Here is a 19,842-nt window from a genome sequence, read left to right on the forward strand (position 1 = left end):
AAAAATGTCTCATTTTCAACAAAAAATTATAAGACACGTCAAGAAAGAATAAAATATGGCCCATTCACATGAAAAAAAAAGTAGTCAATAGAAACTGCCTGGGATAAATCCAGTTGATGACTTTACTGGAGAAGGATAAGCCAATATTTTAAATACTGTTCAAAGAAGTAAAGAAAACCACATCTAAAGACCTTAAGTATAGGAAATGTCTCACCAAAAAGACCACCAATAAAGAGACAAGTTATAAGCAAGAACCAAAAAGAAATTTTGGAGTTAGAAAGTATAATAACTGAAAAAACAAATTCCACTAGATGGGCTCAACAGCAGATCGGATCAGGCAGAAGAAATCCATGAACTAGGAGATAGGTCCACTGAGATTATCCAGTATGAGAAAGAGGAAGGAAAAAGAAGAAAAAGGAATGGAGCCTCTGAGACAGTAAGATGCCATCAAAAATACCAAACACAAATAACTGGAGTCTCAGTATCTCAATAGTACTGACAGGTGAGAGAGAAAGGGTCAAAAAGACTATCCGAAGAAATAGTGGACCCCAAATTACCAAAGTTGGTGAAAAATTCAACTGAACATCCGAGAAGCCTAAGGAATACAAAGTAGGATAAACTCAAATTTGATCTGCAACATCAGCTATTTTCTGGGTCTTCAGCCTGCTGGCCCACTCTGAAGATTTTGGACTTGCCAGCCTCCATAAATTATGTGAGCCAATTCCCTAAATAAATCTCTCTCTGTGTGCACACACACACAAACACTCCTGATTCTATCTCTCTAGAGAACCCTAATATAGAATTAGCACACAAAAAGAGGAAGAGACTATAACTATATAAGAACAAAGTTTTTGTACATTACTGAAATTAATTTGTATTACTGTAAATAAGATTTTTATAAATTAATAAGCAGAAAATGCATTTGATAAAATCCAACACCTTTCAACATAAAAATGCTCATCACCTGTCAGAAAAAAAGAAAGAAAGAAAAATGCTCATTAAATTAGGAAAAGAAAACTTCCTTTTTTTTTTAAAGATTTTATTTATTTATTTGAGAGAGAGAGAGAATGAGAGAGAGCATGAGAGGGAAGAGGGTCAGAGGGAGAAGCAGACTCCCTGCTGAGCAGGGAGCCTGATGTGGGACTCGATCCTGGGACTCCAGGATCATGACCTGAGCCGAAGGCAGTCGCTTAACCAACTGAGCCACCCAGGCGCCCAGAAGAAAACTTCCTTAACATGAGAAAGCAAGTTTATGGAAAACTCACAGCTACCATACTCAAAACAATAACTTAAAATTATTCCCCTACAAACATCAGGAATAAAATAGGGTGCCTGTTTTCACCATTGCTATCAATGTTGTACTGGAAATTCCAACCAGAGCAACTGTGCAAGAAAAAGAAAGAAAAGACATCCAAATTGGAGAGGCGCCTGGGTGGCTCAGCTAGTTAAGCATGTGACTCTTGGTTTTGGCTCAGGTCATGATCTCAGGGTCGTGGGATGGAGCCCTGCACTGAGCTCTGTGCTCAGCTTGGAGTCTGCTTGGGATTCTTCCCCTTTTCCTCTCTCTACCCCCTCTGCCCCTCCCCCTGCTCACATAGGTGTTCTCTCTCTCTCTCTCTCTCTCTCTCTAATAAATAAATAAATAAAATCTTTGTATCCAAATTGGAAAGAAAGAATTATAACTATCTCTATTTGGAGATGACCTGATTCCATAAATAGAAAATTCCAAGAGTTTTTGAAAAAAGAAAAAGCCCTAAACCTAATAAATTAAAAAAAGTGGTAAGGTTAAAGATTAATACATAAAAACCAGCTATGTTTTTGTACACCAGCAATGGACAATTAAAAAATGAAATTAAGAGAATTACATTTACAATAGCATCTAAAACAATAAAATTCCTAGGAATAAATTTAATCAGGGAGGTAAAATACTTGTACATGGAAACTATACAATTAATTTATAATTTTAGCAATTTAATTGCTGAAAGCAATTAAAGAAGACCTAAATAAATAGAAAAAATATCCTGTCTATATATTATATGCCTAAATATTATTAAGATGGCAACACTTGCAAAGCAATCTACAAATTCAGTGCAATCCTTATCAAAATTCCAATGGCTTTTTTCTTTCAGAAATGGAAATTTCATATGAAATTCTTTTTTTTAAATTTTTTATTTAAAGATTTTTATTTATTTATTGAGAGAGAGAGAGAAAATGGTAGAGAGAGAGCATGAGATGGAGGAAGGTCAGAGGGAGAAGCAGACTCCCCGCCGAGAAGGGAGCCTGATGCGGGACTCGATCCCGGGACCCCAGGATCATGACCTGAGCCGAAGGCAGTCGCTTAACCAACTGAGCCACCCAGGCACCCTCATATGAAATTCTAAGGGACCCTGAACAGCTAAAACAATATTCGAAAAAGAAAACAAACCTGGAAGACTCACACTTTCAGATTTCAAAACTAACTAAAAAGAAATAGTAATCAAAACAGTCTTGTACTGACATTAGAATGACAAACACACATGGATAAAAGAAAAACAGATAACCGGACTTCATAAAAATTTTAAATTTTTATGCATCAAATTAATATTATCAAGAAAGTGAAAACATTCTACAGAATGGGACAAGATATTTGCAAATCATTTATCAGACAAACATTCTGTATCCAAAATATGTAAAAAAAACTTTACAATTCAACAACAAAAAGACACATAATTCAATTAAAAAAAGGGGAAAAGATCTGAAAGGACTTCTTCAAAGAAGATATACAAATGGACAAGCACATGAAAAGATGTTCAACGTTGTTGGTTATTAAGGAAATGCAAGTTAAAACCACAATGAGATACCACTTCACAGTAGCTATAATTAAAAATGGAAAACAAAGTATTAGCAAGGATTGGGGAAATTGGAACCTCTGTACATTGCTGGTAGGAATGAAAATGGTGTAGCCACTGTGGGAAAGTTTGCTGGTTTCTCAAAAAGTTAAACACAGAATTACCTTATGGCCCATCAATTTCTCCTAGGTATATACCCAAAAGAAATGCAAATAGGTACTCAAATGAATACATAGGCATATTCACAGCAGTATTCACAATAGTTAAAAGGTAGGAACAAGTCCAAATGTCCATCAGTAATGGATGGATAAACACACACTGGAATATTACTCATCCATAAAAAAGACCAAAGTAGTGATATATGCTACAACTTGCATGAACCCTAAAAACATGCTCAACAAAAGAAGCCATACACAAAAGGCCACATATTTTATGATTACTTCTATATAATGCATCCCAAATCAGTAAATCCATAGAGACAGAAAAGCAGAGTAGACATTACCAGTAAGTAGAGCGAAGGGTGAATGGGGAATAATTATCTCCTTCCAGAATCAAAAAGAGGTTGGAACTAGCAAGCAGATATTTTGGTGTGCTTGCTTGAGGTGACACCTGGGTCCATGAAATGGACATTGGAGGCTGCAGCATTGCAGAAATGGACTGAATCTAGACATTTCTCTTGCACCCTCTGAAGTGCAAAATGCCAACAAGAATTGTTCTGACAAGAGGAGATACAGAGAATGCAGATGGCTCTGGGGTAGATTCCCTGAGGGGAAAGCCCTGCACACAGGTGGCAAGTTAGACTGACCCCGGTAGCTCCAGGAGGCAAGAAATAGTTCCTGACATAAACAGACATCTATTGTGGACTGGGCTATGCATACCTGCTGGTAAAAAAAAATGCTCAAAAAACTAAAAAAAAAAAAAAAAAAAAAAGTCTAAAACAGAAGATACTGCACCAATTTGGACAACTCACATTTCCTTGTGACAAAGGAACACATTTTCATCCTCAGAGCAACAGTTTGACAGAGAATAGAATGGACAATTGAAACATTTTTTTGTCTAAAATGGAGGGAATAAAGGCATGAAGGGTTGACTTGCATGCTTTCATGAGTGTGTACTGACACTCAACATGAGCAGGGCCCAGAGGATGTCTCTCAGACCTTTCTGTGGGGGATCCAGAGAAGAGGGGGTGGAGGAAGATGCTAGTATAACAATACGTTTTTTTGTTTTTCCCATGTGACCTCAACACTCTTTTTTCCTACTGGTTCTCAGACCAGAGCTGCAACTGCAGGTGCCAGAGCTGGGATGAACTGTGTATCCGTTCACTAGGGCTGCCATAACAAAGTACCACTAACTGAGTGGCTTCGACAGCAGATATGTATTGTTTCACAGGGCTGGAGGCTAGAAGTCTGAGATCTGGGTGTTGGCAGGGTCGGTTCCTCCTGAGGGCTATGAGGGATAATCTGTTCCATGACTCCCTCCTAGCTTCTGGTGGCCTCAGGTGTTCCTTGGCTTGTAGCCGGCAATCTCCCTGTGTCTTCACATCGTCTTTCCTCTACGTGTATATCTGCCTCTGTGTTCAAATCTCCTCCTTTCATAAGGACACAGTCATACTGGATTAGGGCACCCTCTAATGACCTCATCTTAACTCCATCATCCACAAAGGCCCTATTTCCAAATATAGTCACATTCACTAGTACTGAGGGTTAGAATGTCAATACCTTTTTGTGTTTGTGTGGGGGATATAATTCAATCTATAACAATCTCTAAGCAAAAAACTGTATATTTTTAAACCTTTATGATGAAATTCCTAAGGGCCTGATGGGGTAGATCGTGCTTTCACCCCTCTAGCAAAACTGAGGTTCACAGGAAATGTAGCTAAACCACCTAGTGGGCAAGAGAGCTCACTAATTCTGTACCTGTGTAGCCCTTCCCTATATGAATGGGAGTGGACTAAGGTGGAAGCACCTGCCAGACCAGCATTGCTATCAGCAACCTACACCAGCATAGGGGCCAAACCTAACATTCCTTCCAAAGGTAGAAAGGTTAGGGTATGAATGGAGGGAAGGAAGAATGGTAGCTGAGGATAAAGGAATGAATCAATGGTTACGCAATGAGGGAAATCTAATATTACATTCATTGGTATCTCAAAACAGGCTTAGAACAAGAGATAATATTATTGCCTGTAGCTTAAGTGTACCCCATGCCTGAAGAAGTAGAGCCATGTTGCTGAGACTATTCTTGCTTTTAGAACCTGACAATGTCAAATGAAAGCCTGCAAACTTAAGTGGCATAGCTCTGGGAGATATTTTGGTCATGTAGTATGACAATGAACTGGAGTAATTACTCATGACTGAGTGGAACTCTAGTAATACCTCAGCATCCGTTGACTCATATTTCAGGTTATATTTACTACCATACTGCAATGTGATGGGACACTAACCTTGTTGGTTAAGAATCAGTTATATTACTTAAACAAGTCTTCTAATAATACTGATGATGACAGTCAAATATATTGGGAAATTGGGTTAATGCTTCTTCAGGATATAATACTGATGGAAGAATGAATGGCCTGAAAAAGAACTGGATTAGTTAACCACCAGCTAAAATCTACACTCAAGAGTTCTGCACAAATTTATTGTAAGGAACAAACAGTGGCAAATGGAGGGGTAAAATGTAATTAAATTAGTACAAACATGAAAATGTATGTAACAGCTTTATAGAGCAGACCTATTATTTAAATCTATCCCATCCCCACACTGGCTCCTCCAAATATTAGGCATATTCATAATGAGACTACTGGACAAATGGAATGCAGTGAAAGTGATACTGCATGACTTTCAAGGCTACGGTATAAAGGCAACATGATTTCCACCTGGCTCTAGTTTCTTGGAATGCTCACACCTTGAACCGTGTGCCACTATGCTGTGAGGAAGCCCAAAGTAGCTCATGTGGAAAGACCACATGAAGAGGCACCAGAGCCCACTGCACCTTGCTCAACTTCTTCACTCCTTGACTTCAGAATCATAAATGCTCGGGCGCCTGGGTGGCTCAGTCGTTAAGCGTCTGCCTTCGGCTCAGGTCATGATCCCAGGGTCCTGGGATCGAGGCCCACATCGGGCTCCCTGCTCTGCGGGAAGCCTGCTTCTCCCTCTCCTACTCCCCCTGCTTGTGTTCCTGCTCTTGCTATGTCTCTCTCTGTCAAATAAATAAATAAAATTAAAAAAAAAAAAGAATCATAAATGCTCACTGCATGTCACTAAGTTTTAGGGTAAATTTGTTACACGTCCATCAAGAACCAAGCAGTGCTCAAGTAATTCACAACCCAGAGAAAGATAAATAAGGATACCACTAACTAATACAAGGCAAAATGTAATAGCCACTACACAGAATATAAACAAGGGGCCTTGGAAAAAATTAATAAATAAACAAGGGGTCTGGGAAGAGGAAGGAACATAAATAAGTCTAAGGGAATGGAGCAGTAGGGGGAAAACGGAAAAGGCTTCAAAGAAGCAATCTTTGAAAAGGTAGGGCCTACAGAAGAGCTTGAAGGGAAAAAATAGCATCAACAAGAAAAAGGAAGGTGTGGTAGGACTTGGTGACAAAAGAGCATATATATAGGTCTCCTTAGACAAAATTCAACTTTTTTTTTACATGATCTCAAATACTGAAAGAATATTAAGCTAATTGAAGGACAGTGTAGGAAACATTAATCTAAAAAAAATAAGGTGGAGTTCTAGTGACTGACTGTAATCATATGAAATTATTAAATTTTTTGCTGCTAATCTCTATGCAAAGGGCTAACTCTGACCCTAAGAAATGAAAGCCACTTATCAGCACTTCCTTTGATGTACTGGCCAAGGTAAAACCCAATACTTTGCTTGCTCATTGTGCCAGACCCAGTATCAGCTTAATGACAGCAATTCTCCATGGTTAGCATTCCTGGGAGTTCCAGGGGTGATTTATAGGGAGGTCTTTGTCTTGAACCAAAATGAAAAGTGCTTAATAATAGCCATAAAAAGCTGAGTAAATTCATAAGCTTCTTTAATTGGTGAAATTTACCCCCACTTCCCTGATAAGGGCATGAAGATTATGTCTACAGGTATCAGGCTGACAACCTGGGAATAATCATTACTTACCGAACAAAATCAAAGATTTATCTCTTGTACAAGTAGAAGCCTGAAAGCAGTCCCTCTGAGCTGCCTGTTCAGCAATGACTAACTTTTCAATCTGTTTAGGAGACACCTTCAATTTGGGACCCCTCCCGCTAAATCAGAGTTCCTCCTAAAGTGGTCAGATAGGCAGTCCTTAAAAATAACCCTGAAACTTTAAGATTTCTGTTCTGGGGCGCCTGTGCGGCTCAGTCGGTAAACATCTGCCTCTGACTCAGGTCATGATCCTGGGGTCCTCCTCAGCAGGTGACCTGCTTCTCCCTCTGCCTATCACTCCCCCTGCTTGTGCTCGTGAGCTCTCTCTAATAAATAAATAAAATCTTCAAAAAATAAAATAAAACAAAATTTCTGTTCTCCTCACCTCATAAAACTTTTTTAAGGAGCCCACCAGGCACAGCTTCAGGCTATCCACAATCTCCTGATGAGGCATCTGGAATACCACTCGTGAGTACCATTTTGTGAGAGTGCTGGGGAAGAGGGGGTGAGAGAGAGAAGACAGAAAGATGAAGACACACTCGCAGAGGGAGGCCCACGGTCTGAATGTTATTACACACAGGCCCCTCTACGCAAATACAAGTACCTACTAAATGCATTTATCCTACAGGTAAAAACACATGGCGATATGGGAAAAGATACACATATATATGGGGAAAGACACACATATTTATGCGCCACACATAGAATGTAATAATAAAGGCATAATTGTGGTATTTGCTACAAAACTGCTTCCAAATGAAAAAATTTAACCACCTAGTCAACAGAAAACTAGTTAAATAGTGCTCTAGCATACAACAAATTCCATGCAGCAGTTGAGAAGAATTGGTTGAGATTTATTTGTATGGATATGAGATAATATCAGCAATATACAATTTAAGTACATAAAACAAGCTAAGGAATAGTATACATAGTAATATGCCACTTTGTATACATACATACACCACCTATACGTGTTACTATGTGCATAAATGAGGATCTAAAAGTTTGATCTAAAATCAAACCTTTGGTGGTAGTTAATAAAAGACTGCCCATGAGGAAGTTTCACTTTCTAAATTTCTGCAGGTATCTGCATGAGCATGTCTTGTTTTTACAATCAGAACAAACAAAAAAATCCCTCATTCCTGGGGGCGGGGAACCACTTAAGACACAGCCTCCATTCTGAAGAAGATTACACCACAGCCAGGGGAACAAATTTACAGATCTGACATGTCTGGTAAATAAGACTGAATAAACTAATAGGAAGATAAAGCAGGAAAAAGTTTAGTATACTTTTGTAGAGTACACTTTTACCATAATACAAAATATTCAAAAAGTATTTGCTGGATTTATAGTAAGATTAGGCATCAAAATGAGATAACCAAACAAAATGGCACTATGAGTAGTACTTACAGATTGATGCTCGCAACGAAGCCAACCACAGAGCGCATGCCTCGGCTAGGATCATGGTAAACATCCATCCCAATCACCATTAATTGTTTCTGGGTTAGAAAACAAACAAACAAAAACCCAAAACAAGCAATCCAACACCCCATCTTTTTGTTATCTGCACCCCAAAAGCAACATATGAAAATAAGTTCTGGGAAAGGAAGAGAAAGACTGACATTAACTTGACATTTTTTTCAACACTATGAACAAGTCCGAGATCTAGAACAGGAGCAGCACACTTCTTCTGTAAAGGACTAACCAGTAAATAACGTTGGGCTCTGTAAGCCACACAGTCTCTGCAGGAACTATTCAGTTATAGCACAAGAGCAGCTGTAGGTAGTCTGTAAAGAAGTATGGCTGTATGCCCATAAAACTGCATTTAAAGACACAGAAAATGGAATTTCATATAATTTTCATGTGTCAGGAAATATTCGTCTTATTTTGATTGGTTTCCACTATTTAAAGTTATAAAAACCATTCTTAGCACGTGGGCTATACAAAATCACGCTATGAACCATTTAGACCACTAAGCATGGAGAATAAAGATAACTCTGAGGAAAACCAGGAAAACAACTAGGTAGGAGTCTCTGGAGAGCTAAACTGAACGAAGATACATCTCAGCATCACTCACCAGAGGAATATCCACTCCCCAGAGCTCACCACCCAATTTACAATTAATCTGAAGTAAAATTTTCTGGGCCACACTCCGAAGCCTGGTCGGCTGACCAATGGTTCGGACATTGATGACCTATAACAAAGGGGCATGGGGAAAGAGGACACTATCAGTCTGTCAGACGATGTAAACAAGCCTTAAGTAAACACTACATTTGTTTAAGAAACCCCAGTCAGCAGATAATATACTTTGCCTGACTAGTTCTAATTCTAGGATTTTTAGGCAGGCATGCACACACACATACACACACCCCACAAACACAAATCAAAACAAAACGAAAAAAACAACCAAAAAACAAAACCTTTCAAAAGAATCTCATACAAAGTAATTTTTTTTTTTTAAACCTACTTAGGAAAAACAGCTTTCCCCTTTCAGAGTGAAGCCTATCCTCTCAGAACCCAGTCATGTGAAACCACCCACCACCCACTGAACCAGCAAGAGTAACTCATTTGAGAACATGAAGGCAGCATTTACAAAGAGCATCTGCTTTTAACCAGGTTACTCTAATAAGGGGAATGTTCCACCAGAAAGATTACACATGATGGCTTCTAATAGTTACTGCAGTCTTTCAGAACACCTGTATGCCTCTTTTCAAAGCCTCAAGGGAGGCTCTAGTTTCCATCTGTGCCTCCTGCCCAGCTCCCACTCACCTGTGAGGGCACAGGAGCTTGCACACAGCACAGCTTTTTAATGGCCCCATAGAGATCGTCACGTGTGCCCATGATGATGCAAACAACCATCTGTATCTTCCCCTTGAGGAGATAAAGTACATATAAATCAGGCTTTGGAACTCTCAGGGGACCATGATGGGGCTCCAGTTGGGGGCAGTCTAAGAGCCTGCAAAGTCATGGGACCTTTAAGGCAGAGGGGGATTGAAACAATGAGGGTAGGCATTCCAACCCCAAATAGGTCTTTGAACCGTTGTTGGGTTCAGGGCTTCCTTGCACAGATACGGAATATGATACTGTAAATTATCTAGAGCTGGTCCTGACTACCTGACGTCTTTGAGACTTAAGATGCCTGGAAAAGGCAGGCTTGAAAATTTGCAAGGGTTACTTAGTTGCTGCTTTCAATTCCCTATAATGCTTTTTACCACTCTCTTCAGTAAACTAAGTACCTTATTACATTCATACCACAAAACTGAGGAAACATGAAATATGATACCACAAGAAAGCATTCAGAGCCAAACACAAACAAATGAAGCTATTGCCAAATCCATAAGTGGCTCTTCCTAACTCTCTGGTTAGGAGATAGAATGATATTGCCAGCAGAGTATCTCATATAAGCATCCTTGACCCCTCACTGTTTAATTAAGAGTTCCAACATTGGAAACATAGGATCTTTCAAAGTCTGAATAAAGAAAAGTAGCACTCAACTGAAATGAAGGTGCCAATTCTTTATGCCAGAAACAGATATTAATGGTAAGTCAATAGTATATTATTCCAAATCAAGATTAGTGTTAGATTACGATCTCTCCGAGGGACACCTGGGTGGCTCAGTCAGTTAAGCGTCTGCCTTTGGCTCAGGTCATGATCCCAGGGTCCTGGAATCAAGTCCTGGAATCAAGTCCCACATCCGGCTCCCTGCTCAGCAGGGAGCCTGCTTCTCCCTCTGCCTGCCACTCTCCCTGCTTGTGCTTGCATGCGCTCTCTCTCTCTCTCTCTGACAAATAAATAAAATCTTAAAAAAAAAAAAAAGACCTGAGAACACACATTCTAGTTATCACATCAAAGAACTTCCAAAGTCATGGAGAACATAGGCTGCACACTGGCAGCCTATGGGCTGGACCTATCAAACACATGAAGCTTTTTAGTCCCTATAGTAACTTACATGTGTTGTTGTTGTTGTTTATTAACACTTTTTAAATTTTATTATTATTATTATTTTTAAGTAGGCTCCATGCCCAACATGGGGCCTGAACTCATGAGCCTGAGATCAAGAGATTGAGCCAGCCAGGTACCTGCCTTTTTTAATTAACATTTAAACATAAGGAGGGGAACATACACACAAATCCAGATCTTTTGCTTCTACTGAAAAAGAAATAAATTAAAAATTAATTTGATAATGCTGTGCTTCTATCTGCAGTCATAGGGCTTACTCTCTTTAGTTCACTATAGCCCCCTCCTAGCCCAGTTCACTTGTTTGTGTTATTCACCTGGCTCCCGCAGACATTCTGAGTTTGTGACCCCTAACAAATAATAAAACAGCATGCCCTAAAGACGACAGAGACAAGACCAATATGAGTTAAGTTTGGTAAACACGATGAATGAACCTCATATCCATGCTGCATGAAAACTGATAGCAGTACACCCTCCTAAAGAGAACGTGGCAAGTGGTGAGATGGGGGAGCTGATGTACTACACGGGGTTATTCTTTTGAAAGCAGAGCAGAATTATCAATGATCAGGCCTAGGGGGAGGCCACGGCAGACTACAAGCCTGGGAAACCAGGAAGAAATTACAAAGAGAGAATACGAGGGTGCTGTTGTGGGTGATAACCCAGAGTTGGGGATCAGAGAGATCCCAAGATAATCCCATTCTAGCACTGATCTCACAAGAAAGGACTCTTCAAGTCAAAGACTAGTTACTTCCGAAAACTTTTCCTCTGCTTTTGTTCCCTCCTTAAGCTTCTTCCTGTGTTTTGTGTACAAACAGGTAAGAACTGCAGGCCTGAACTACTGAGTTACGAATGCTATGACCTGCTCACCTCCAGTGGTCCTGATTGGCTGTCAGGACCGAGCCAATGGTCCAGGTGCCATGTTCATCGCCAGAGCAATTCAAATCTTAAGCCAGACCAGACTGTGACAGCTCAGTACAGAACTGTGCAAAATGGCACCGGGCCCAGAAAGTTGCTTTAGGAGCACAACATGTTCTATATAGATAAGAAACTAAAGTTAAGTCAGCTATTCTGTCAATTATGTGAAAAAAGAACCTAAGAGTGAGGCTGCCAACACAGAATGAGAGAAGCAAAATTAACCGAAGAGCATAAAGATTACTTACACTTAGCTCAGTATTCATGTGTACATGAGTAACACACAAGTTTCTGGGCATCATAAACAGCAGACTGATGACCAAGATAATTTAAGATCAAGTGTTCAAGTATTTTAAAACAGGCATCCTATAAATATACTCAAATTAATTTATTACCTCAACTCCTAGCATGGATTGAATGGTTCTGACATAGGTTTCTATTCGATCATCCTTTAGTTCAACCCAGGCCGGTGGGCTCATGTGCATACCAATGGGGCCAGCTATCTTCTCCAACATGTTAACCAGTTCTCGGGCCTGATCCATTGCTCTCTTTGGGTAAAACAGTGCCCAGAAATGCATGGGGACCTAGGAATAACCACAAGCTATTTTTAGCACTTCCCACAACTTAGACACTCTGAAGTCACACCCAGGAGGTATTATTCTAGAGAACAAATTGCTTATAACTCTGCTTGAGTCCTTTCTGATCTAATTCCTGTAACTAACACAAATATACGTGATAAGTAAACTGGGGGACACTTTCACAGTGGAATACTATGCAGCAATGAGAATGAAAGACCTACAACCATATCTAACAATATGGATGAAACCCACCAATGCAAGGCTGAAGAAATTAAGCCAGACATAAAAGAATATATACCATATGGTTTCATGTATACATCAAATACAAAAACCAACTGAAATGAATCTGTGCTGTTAAAAGTCAGGATAGTGACTACTCATATAGTTTGTAAGTGAGAGGTAGGTAGTAACGAGGAGCTGGAGGGATGGCTTCTGGGGCACTGATAAAGTTCTCTTTCTTAACCCTTGGTGTGGATTACATAGATTTATGAACCTTTGAAAATTCATCAAACTTACAATTGTAAGTATATTTTTTCTTTAAACATATTTCAGTAAAAAGCTTTAGAAACAGATGTGAGTACTTTATGCATGGCCAAAAAGATGAGGTTAGCCAAAAACATCTAAAAATAATTATATACCATTTTGTTCTTTAGTTCCTTTGGTGGAGGCTGTTTTAATTATACTCCTTTCATGGATAAGAACATCTTTCAGGAACCCCCAGGGAAAAGCGGGGGAAGATAAAAGGGAGAGTGGGTAATAGGCTGGCAGTATATGAATTACCATAGCAATCTATCTCCTTTTCCTAAGTTTATGGCCAACCAAAGTGCTTATTTCTAACAACTCATCAGTTTGCTCTATTTGGAGGACCCCAGCTTAATAGATAATTCAGGATGGGAATTCAGTTGGTAGTCTCCCTCAAAAAGAAGACAATGAATCATTCCTGCTTCTTAATTTCCATACTTATAGGAATACTGGTCCTCTCTTCACCACCTCAAAAGTCACTTACAGTCAAGATGGAAAGGTCTCTGGTTACTTCCTTAATCCAGTTTAGTTCCTGAGATGTGATAAATGAAGTATTTCTTAAGTTAATTCTTTCCATTGGCAGAACACGTCCTTCAATCTAAACACAAAACAAAGTACCCATGACATGAGCCATCTGCAAACACTACTGATACTGTTCTCTCTCAGGCCTGGTCAACTCCACTATGTAAACCTGTCCCTGTAATAACTTCCGAGAATGGCACAGAAATGAAACTGCTAGCAGTGAGTGAGTCTAGGCCAATAAAACTCTGGACAAATACAGGTAAAATTTTTATAGACATGGCTCTTCAATTATTGAAGCTTCTAACATGGTCTCCCAAGAAAGGGATTAGAAAGCATTGCCTCTTTAGAAGTAGAGAATGCATGTAAAATAACTATAATTTCAAGATAAATAGGAAAATAATTTTTTAAAAATATTTTAAGGGACAAATTGAAAGAAAATTAAAAGCAAAATTTCTTAATAAGGCTGAACATAAACTACTACACTTTAAAAAGAAAAACAGGAAGGAAAGACATAAATATAATGAAAGAACAAATTAAAGTTAGGAATAAGTCAATCAAATCTAAATATCCAAAAATAAGAAGATAATTAAGCTGATGATATAACAACATGATGGACTATTCTGTAATCATTAAAACTACTTTCTAACGAATATGATTCTGTTTTAAAAAAAATAGTAATGTATGCATAATAAAAACTTAATGAGTCTATACTTAGTGGTGATTATCTCTGGGGATGCGTATTTTTACTACGATCTCTACCACTTGCTTATTTAAAAATAACAAATACTGGGGCTCCTGGGTGGCTCAGTCGGTTAAGTGTGCAACTCTTGATTTTGGCTCAGGTCATGATCTCGGGGTTGTGAGATGGAGCCCTATGTCAGGTTCTGTGCTCAGCGGGCGGTCTGCTTGAGATTCACTCCCTCTCCCTTCTTCCTCTCCCCATGCTCTTGCACAGGCACTCATGTGCGCTCTCTTTCTCTCTCGCTCTTGCTCTCTCAAATAAATCAATCTTTAGAAAAATACTTTATAACCAAAAAAAAACATTTAATGAGTTTATTAACATAAATAACAATAGCAAGAGTAAGGAATCAAACTCATGATGTGAAAGTAAAAAACTTTTGAACTTTTCTAGAAGGCAACTGGCAATATGTAATACAAGCACTAAAAACATAAATGTCCCCTGACCTAATAATTCCACTTCCATAAATCTATGAAAATAAACAACATTACAAAGACTTAGTTACAAGGCTGTTTACTGAGTAACTACTTCTTTTTTAAGATTTTATTTATTTATTTGGCAGAGAGAGAGAGCGAGACAGCAAGCACACACATGGGAAAGCAGCATGCAAAGGGATAAACAGGCTCCCCGCTGAGCAGGGAGCCCGATGCAGGATCATGACCTGAGCCGAAGGCAGATGCTTAATGACTGAGCCACCCAGGTGCCCCTGAATAACTATTTCTAATTTAAAAATATTAAATTCAATTTTAATGTAAAAGAATAGAAAATTGTTAATAAACTATCTAGCAGCCATTAAAAAGTTTAGAAAAATATTAAATGACATGGAAAAACATTCTAAGTATACTGAGGGAAAAAAGGAAACTGTATGAATACATGCCGTGCGTGAGTATGCATAAGCACACAAGCATGCACATGTACACACACACACAAACCCACTGAAGGGTATATACAAAAATGTTAACAGTTTATTCTCAAATAGAAAGATGAACTTCTTTCTTCTTTGGCTTATATTTTTTACATTTTCAAATTAATAGTTAATAACCCAAAAACATGTTCAAAATACAATATTAAATGAAAAAGAAGATGTAAAACTATATACGATATAATCACAGCTTTGTAAAAAAAAAAAGATTTATTTTCACAGAAAAATGTGGAGGAAGGATATACATTGAAGTATCTTTCATACATATCTAAAATAAAACACTGAGGGATGCCTGGGTGGCTCAGTGGGTTAAGAGTCTGCCTTTAGCTCAGGTCATGATCCCAGGGTCCTAGGATCAAGTCCCACATCAGGCTCCTTGCTCAGCAGGGAGCCTGCTTCTCCCTCTCCCTCTGCCTGCTGCTCCCCCTGCTTGTACTTTCTTTCTATCTCTGACAAATAAAGAAAATCTTTAAAAAAAAATAAAATAAATCACTGAGATATCATCTTCGGATGATAAAATTACTCATGTTTTTATTTCTTTCTTTACTTTTTGTGAGGTTTCAACAGTTTCCTTATTGACTATCCATTACTTTTATTTAAAAAAAATTTTTTTAACAAGGAGTCAATTCAGAGGAGAAGAGAATTAGAGAAAAGATAGAATTAATTATTTTGGTATAACCTCAAAAGAAAAGTGAAAAGTAATAGTAGCTAATGTTTATTTAGCACTTGCTATGTGTCACATATTATGCTGAAGATGTTACCATTTACATTCTTATAATTCAATCATTATCCTCATTTTACAGATAAAAATACTAAGAGATGCTAGGCAATTTGCTCAAAGTAACTAAGATGGCAAGCGGTAAAACTGAGATTCAAAGCCAAATAAGTGGACATAGAAGGCCAAGAACTCCACACCATCTCACACTGCCTCTGCCCTATGGATCATGCAGCACAAAATACAACATAGCAGACGCAGGCAAGATGCAGGCAGAAAGGGCCATAAGAAAATCAGATGGTGTAAATCCAAAACTCTCTATGCCTATGGAAAGAATGACAACAGTATATTCAAAGAATCACAAGTTATTTATTGGGAAAGAAAAAAAAACTTGGGGAAAAAAAAAGGACATACAGAACCTTAAGAATTATCTGGATTGGAAAACTGAAAATGAGGTAATTTTTTTTTATAAAGACTTATTTATTTTAGGGGGTGGGGAGAATGCATGTGAGCACGGGGAGGGGGAAAGGGAGAGGGAGAAAGAGAATGTTAAGCAGAATTCCTGCTGAGGGTGGGGGGATGGGTTAGCTCGGTGATGGGTATTAAAGAGGGCACATTCTGCGTGGAGCACTGGGTGTTATGTACAAACAATGAATCATGGAATACTACATCAAAAACTAATGATGTAATGTATGGTGATTAACATAACAATAAAAAAAAAAGAATTCCTCCTGAGCACGGAGCCCAACGTGCAGCATGATCTCACAACCCTGAGATCATGACCTGAGCCAAAATCAAGAGTCAGACGCTTAACCAACTGAGCCACCCAGGCACCCCAAAAATGAGATAAAATTTAAGTCAATATTCCCTTTACTATCTGTTTGACTGAAAATTAACAGCTCAGATCTCTGTGAAATACAGAAGAAAAATAAGAGATACTAACAAATTAAGAGAAGAAAATTCAAATATTATGACTGGGACCCCCCCAAAAAAGTATAATAATAGAGCAAAACTCCAAAATAAAGACAAGAGAGGAAGCTATCACCTACTTCACTAAGCTCTTAAAATCACTGTTCAATGCTGTTTCCTACTCGGCTACATTCACTTTACCTTATGTACATCCTTCTGCAGACAGAGTCCCCAGCGTGCCAATTCATTGCTGGCTGTCTCATTCTTTGAAATTCTCTGGAGCAAGCATTCCAAAGCATTATGGTGCTGTTTGGGGCTCAGGTTGATCTGCTGGGTCAAATCCTAAATAGATTTAAAATGGAGATAATAAGTATTAGTTTCTCCAATATGAAGTTAAACCCCAATATGTCTAAAACATTTCCAAAAGAAGACCTCCTTTTCACTGAAATCTGTAGACATTTTTTTTAAAGTTTTTTTTTTTTAATTTATTTATTCATGAAAGAGAGAGAGAGGCAGAGGGAGAAGCAGGCTCCCAAGGAGCAGGGAGCCCAATGCAGGACTCGATCCCAGGACCCCGGGATCATGACCTGAGCCAAAGGCAGACGCTTAACCATCTGAGCCACCCAGGCGCCCTGTAGACATTTTTGAATACTCCAAAAATTTTAATAAACATCTCTCAGGAATGTAAATGAAGTATATGGTTAAAATTTTAATCATAAAAGTAAGAATTTGAAATGTTATTGTTTCTTTCTCCCACATGACAGCTAAATCTTACCTCTTTCTCCAAACCATGTTCTGAATTTAAAATTCCTAAGAAATTCAGGGGCGCCTGGGTGGCTCAGTCAGTTAAGCATCTGCCTTCGGCTCAGGTCGTGATCCCAGGATCCTGGATCCAGCCCTGCATCGGGGTTCCCTATTCAGTGGGGAGTTTGCTTCTCCTTCTCCCTCTTCCTCTGCCCCCCCCACTTGTGTGCTCTCTCTCTAATGAATAAATAAAATCTTAAAAAAAAACTCCTTAGAAATTCTATGAAACAGGGGCAAAAGGGGCTTGATTACACCTATTTAATATTTGGGAAAAATAGGCAGGAAAATTTCCTGTGCCAGGCAGAGCCAAACATAACAGAATGGAAAACCAGATCCAGTTTTATACTTCATGTCATACAACTACTGTATTTAATGTCATCATAAGACAAGTTTTTTGTCCAGTGTTTGGTCCATAATTCATGCTTTCTAAATGTTAGTTTTTTTTTTTTTAAGATTTTATTCATTTAACTGACAGAGAGAGACACAGAGAGAGAGGGAACACAAGCAGAGGGAGTGGGAGAGGGAGAAGCAGGCTCCCCGCCTAGCAGGGAGCCTGACGCTGGGCTCGATCCCAGGACCCTGCGACCATGACCTGAGCCGAAGGCAGACGCTCAACGATTGAGCCACCCAGGCGCCCCACTAAATGTTATTGTTAAATGAAGACCCAAAGGTATACATGAAGATTCTAAATCACATATGTGAGTTCTTTACTCTTCTGGGACCAAAGAACTGTCCAGTTGTTGTTCCCTATGACGCAGTCATTACTGCCAGTCTGCAGGGTGGCACAGACAGCTCTGTGATCATAAAGTCAATGGGTGACTGAGTGTTGTAAGGAAGGAGCCTTGACCTACATGCTAAACAGAGAAGGAACGAAGGTAGACATGAAAGAAATCTCTTCCAGATATGCTAAGCTTCACTTCGGGCTCTTTACGATGTTATTGAAAATAGTCTGTGGCATCGGAGACAGACATGGGTCCAAGGGTAACAGACACGTGCTGGGAGAGTGAGGCAGCACAGGAGCTCGTGTGTGGAAAGCCCCAAGCGCTGCAGACAGAGTGGAGGTGAAGTGCTTGGGCTCCAGACTCATGCTGCTGCCCACTACTGTGCTTCTCAGCTATTTCCTATGGGAATTCAGCCCAACACCTCCTGGACACTCCACACCCCACAAGATAAACTTCTATCCTTTTACCTCAGCCTCTGACTTGTTGATTACTTTGTGCTACATTATCTCCCCCACCCCTTTAAATAGACTGAAGGCTTGTAGGAATGCTAGAAAAACTCAGGGCTATCAAAAGAACCTCACTTATGATCATATGACCAGTTTACAGTCATCTATCTGATTGGTGGGGGTGAAGACAGAATTACTTGTTTCCTTCTACCTTATAATCCAGTCACTCCACTGTTTTGTTTTCAACAATCTTCAAAAAGGAGCTGATTGTGGGAAGGGACATGGAGCATGTTTTACATAGAGAACTGGAGCCTGGAAGAACAGACCTGCCCAGGTGATGACACAGGCCTGCCCACATCTAGCTCAAACTGTTCTCAAAAAGGGCTTCCAATCAACACGGGCATTTCTCACCTTCATGGCTCTGAAGTCCTTCTTCATCTTCTCAGGGATTCCAGTCATGAACGAAAGCTCAGGTAGCAGCAGGATTTCGCCTTTTAGCAGCTTTGAGGAGAGAATGGAGAGGAAAAATAAGGCAGTAAAGACGGTCTTGTTCCTCTGACCTCACAGGACATGTCATGCCCAGGGCTGGGCCTGCAGGGATATAACTGGCACAATAAGGAACACAAAACCCCAGAAAAGAGGACAGTGAAACACTACAAGTATTTTACCCTTTTCCCCTCAGTCATAATACTTACAGCCTGCTATATTAGGTAAAGGGAAAAATGTTGAAATGGTCAAAAAAAGCGGAAAAACTATAAAGAAAGAAAGAAAAAAAAAACCCGTCCCTCTTGGGCCTCCAGACAAGCTAAGGTGATACATCTCATCCAGCTGGGGCCTCCAGATCTTATCTTAGCTGGTTGATCTTCAGCCTTCTCACTTAAGACAGAACAGTCAGTGTCAAGGTACTTTCCCCTGGCCCCAGTCCCTGTTAAATGTCTACAACTTTCCCAATGGATCCAGCGTTTTAATCTTTAGCAGAAAGTTCTCCTTATTCCTTAACCTAACTTGCTCATATGGATACTTAGCTCCTCATTATGGGGACTTCAAAAGCAAATCCTACCGCATGAAGTGACACCACTGACTAGATGAGACAGCCCTGCAGGGTTTTCCCCAACCACACT

At 39.4% G+C, this 19,842-nt stretch overlaps 1 protein-coding gene across 6 annotated transcripts in view; it reads right to left on the reverse strand.

Annotated features, from left to right (window-relative positions):
* Window positions 1–19,842, reverse strand: part of PIWIL2 (piwi like RNA-mediated gene silencing 2) — a 75,697-nt gene that overhangs the window by 32,907 nt on the left and 22,948 nt on the right. For 5 of the 6 annotated variants that reach the window (XM_025873863.2, XM_073892630.1, XM_073892631.1 and 2 more), the window contains 8 exons: window positions 19,133–19,222; window positions 16,951–17,091; window positions 13,427–13,540; window positions 12,238–12,426; window positions 9,743–9,844; window positions 9,051–9,167; window positions 8,384–8,472; window positions 7,359–7,464 (listed from right to left, as the gene is read on the reverse strand). In XM_025873863.2, the coding sequence (XP_025729648.1) occupies window positions 7,359–7,464; window positions 8,384–8,472; window positions 9,051–9,167; window positions 9,743–9,844; window positions 12,238–12,426; window positions 13,427–13,540; window positions 16,951–17,091; window positions 19,133–19,222 (948 nt within the window). The remainder of the gene's footprint in view (window positions 1–7,358; window positions 7,465–8,383; window positions 8,473–9,050; window positions 9,168–9,742; window positions 9,845–12,237; window positions 12,427–13,426; window positions 13,541–16,950; window positions 17,092–19,132; window positions 19,223–19,842) is intronic. The other variant, XM_073892632.1, reaches the window with a different exon arrangement.

The sequence above is a fragment of the Callorhinus ursinus genome, unplaced genomic scaffold (genome assembly GCF_003265705.2).
Source record: "Callorhinus ursinus isolate GAN/ISIS: 27379988/994484 unplaced genomic scaffold, GSC_fseal_2.0 scaffold4, whole genome shotgun sequence".
Taxonomy (NCBI): Eukaryota; Metazoa; Chordata; class Mammalia; order Carnivora; family Otariidae; genus Callorhinus; species Callorhinus ursinus.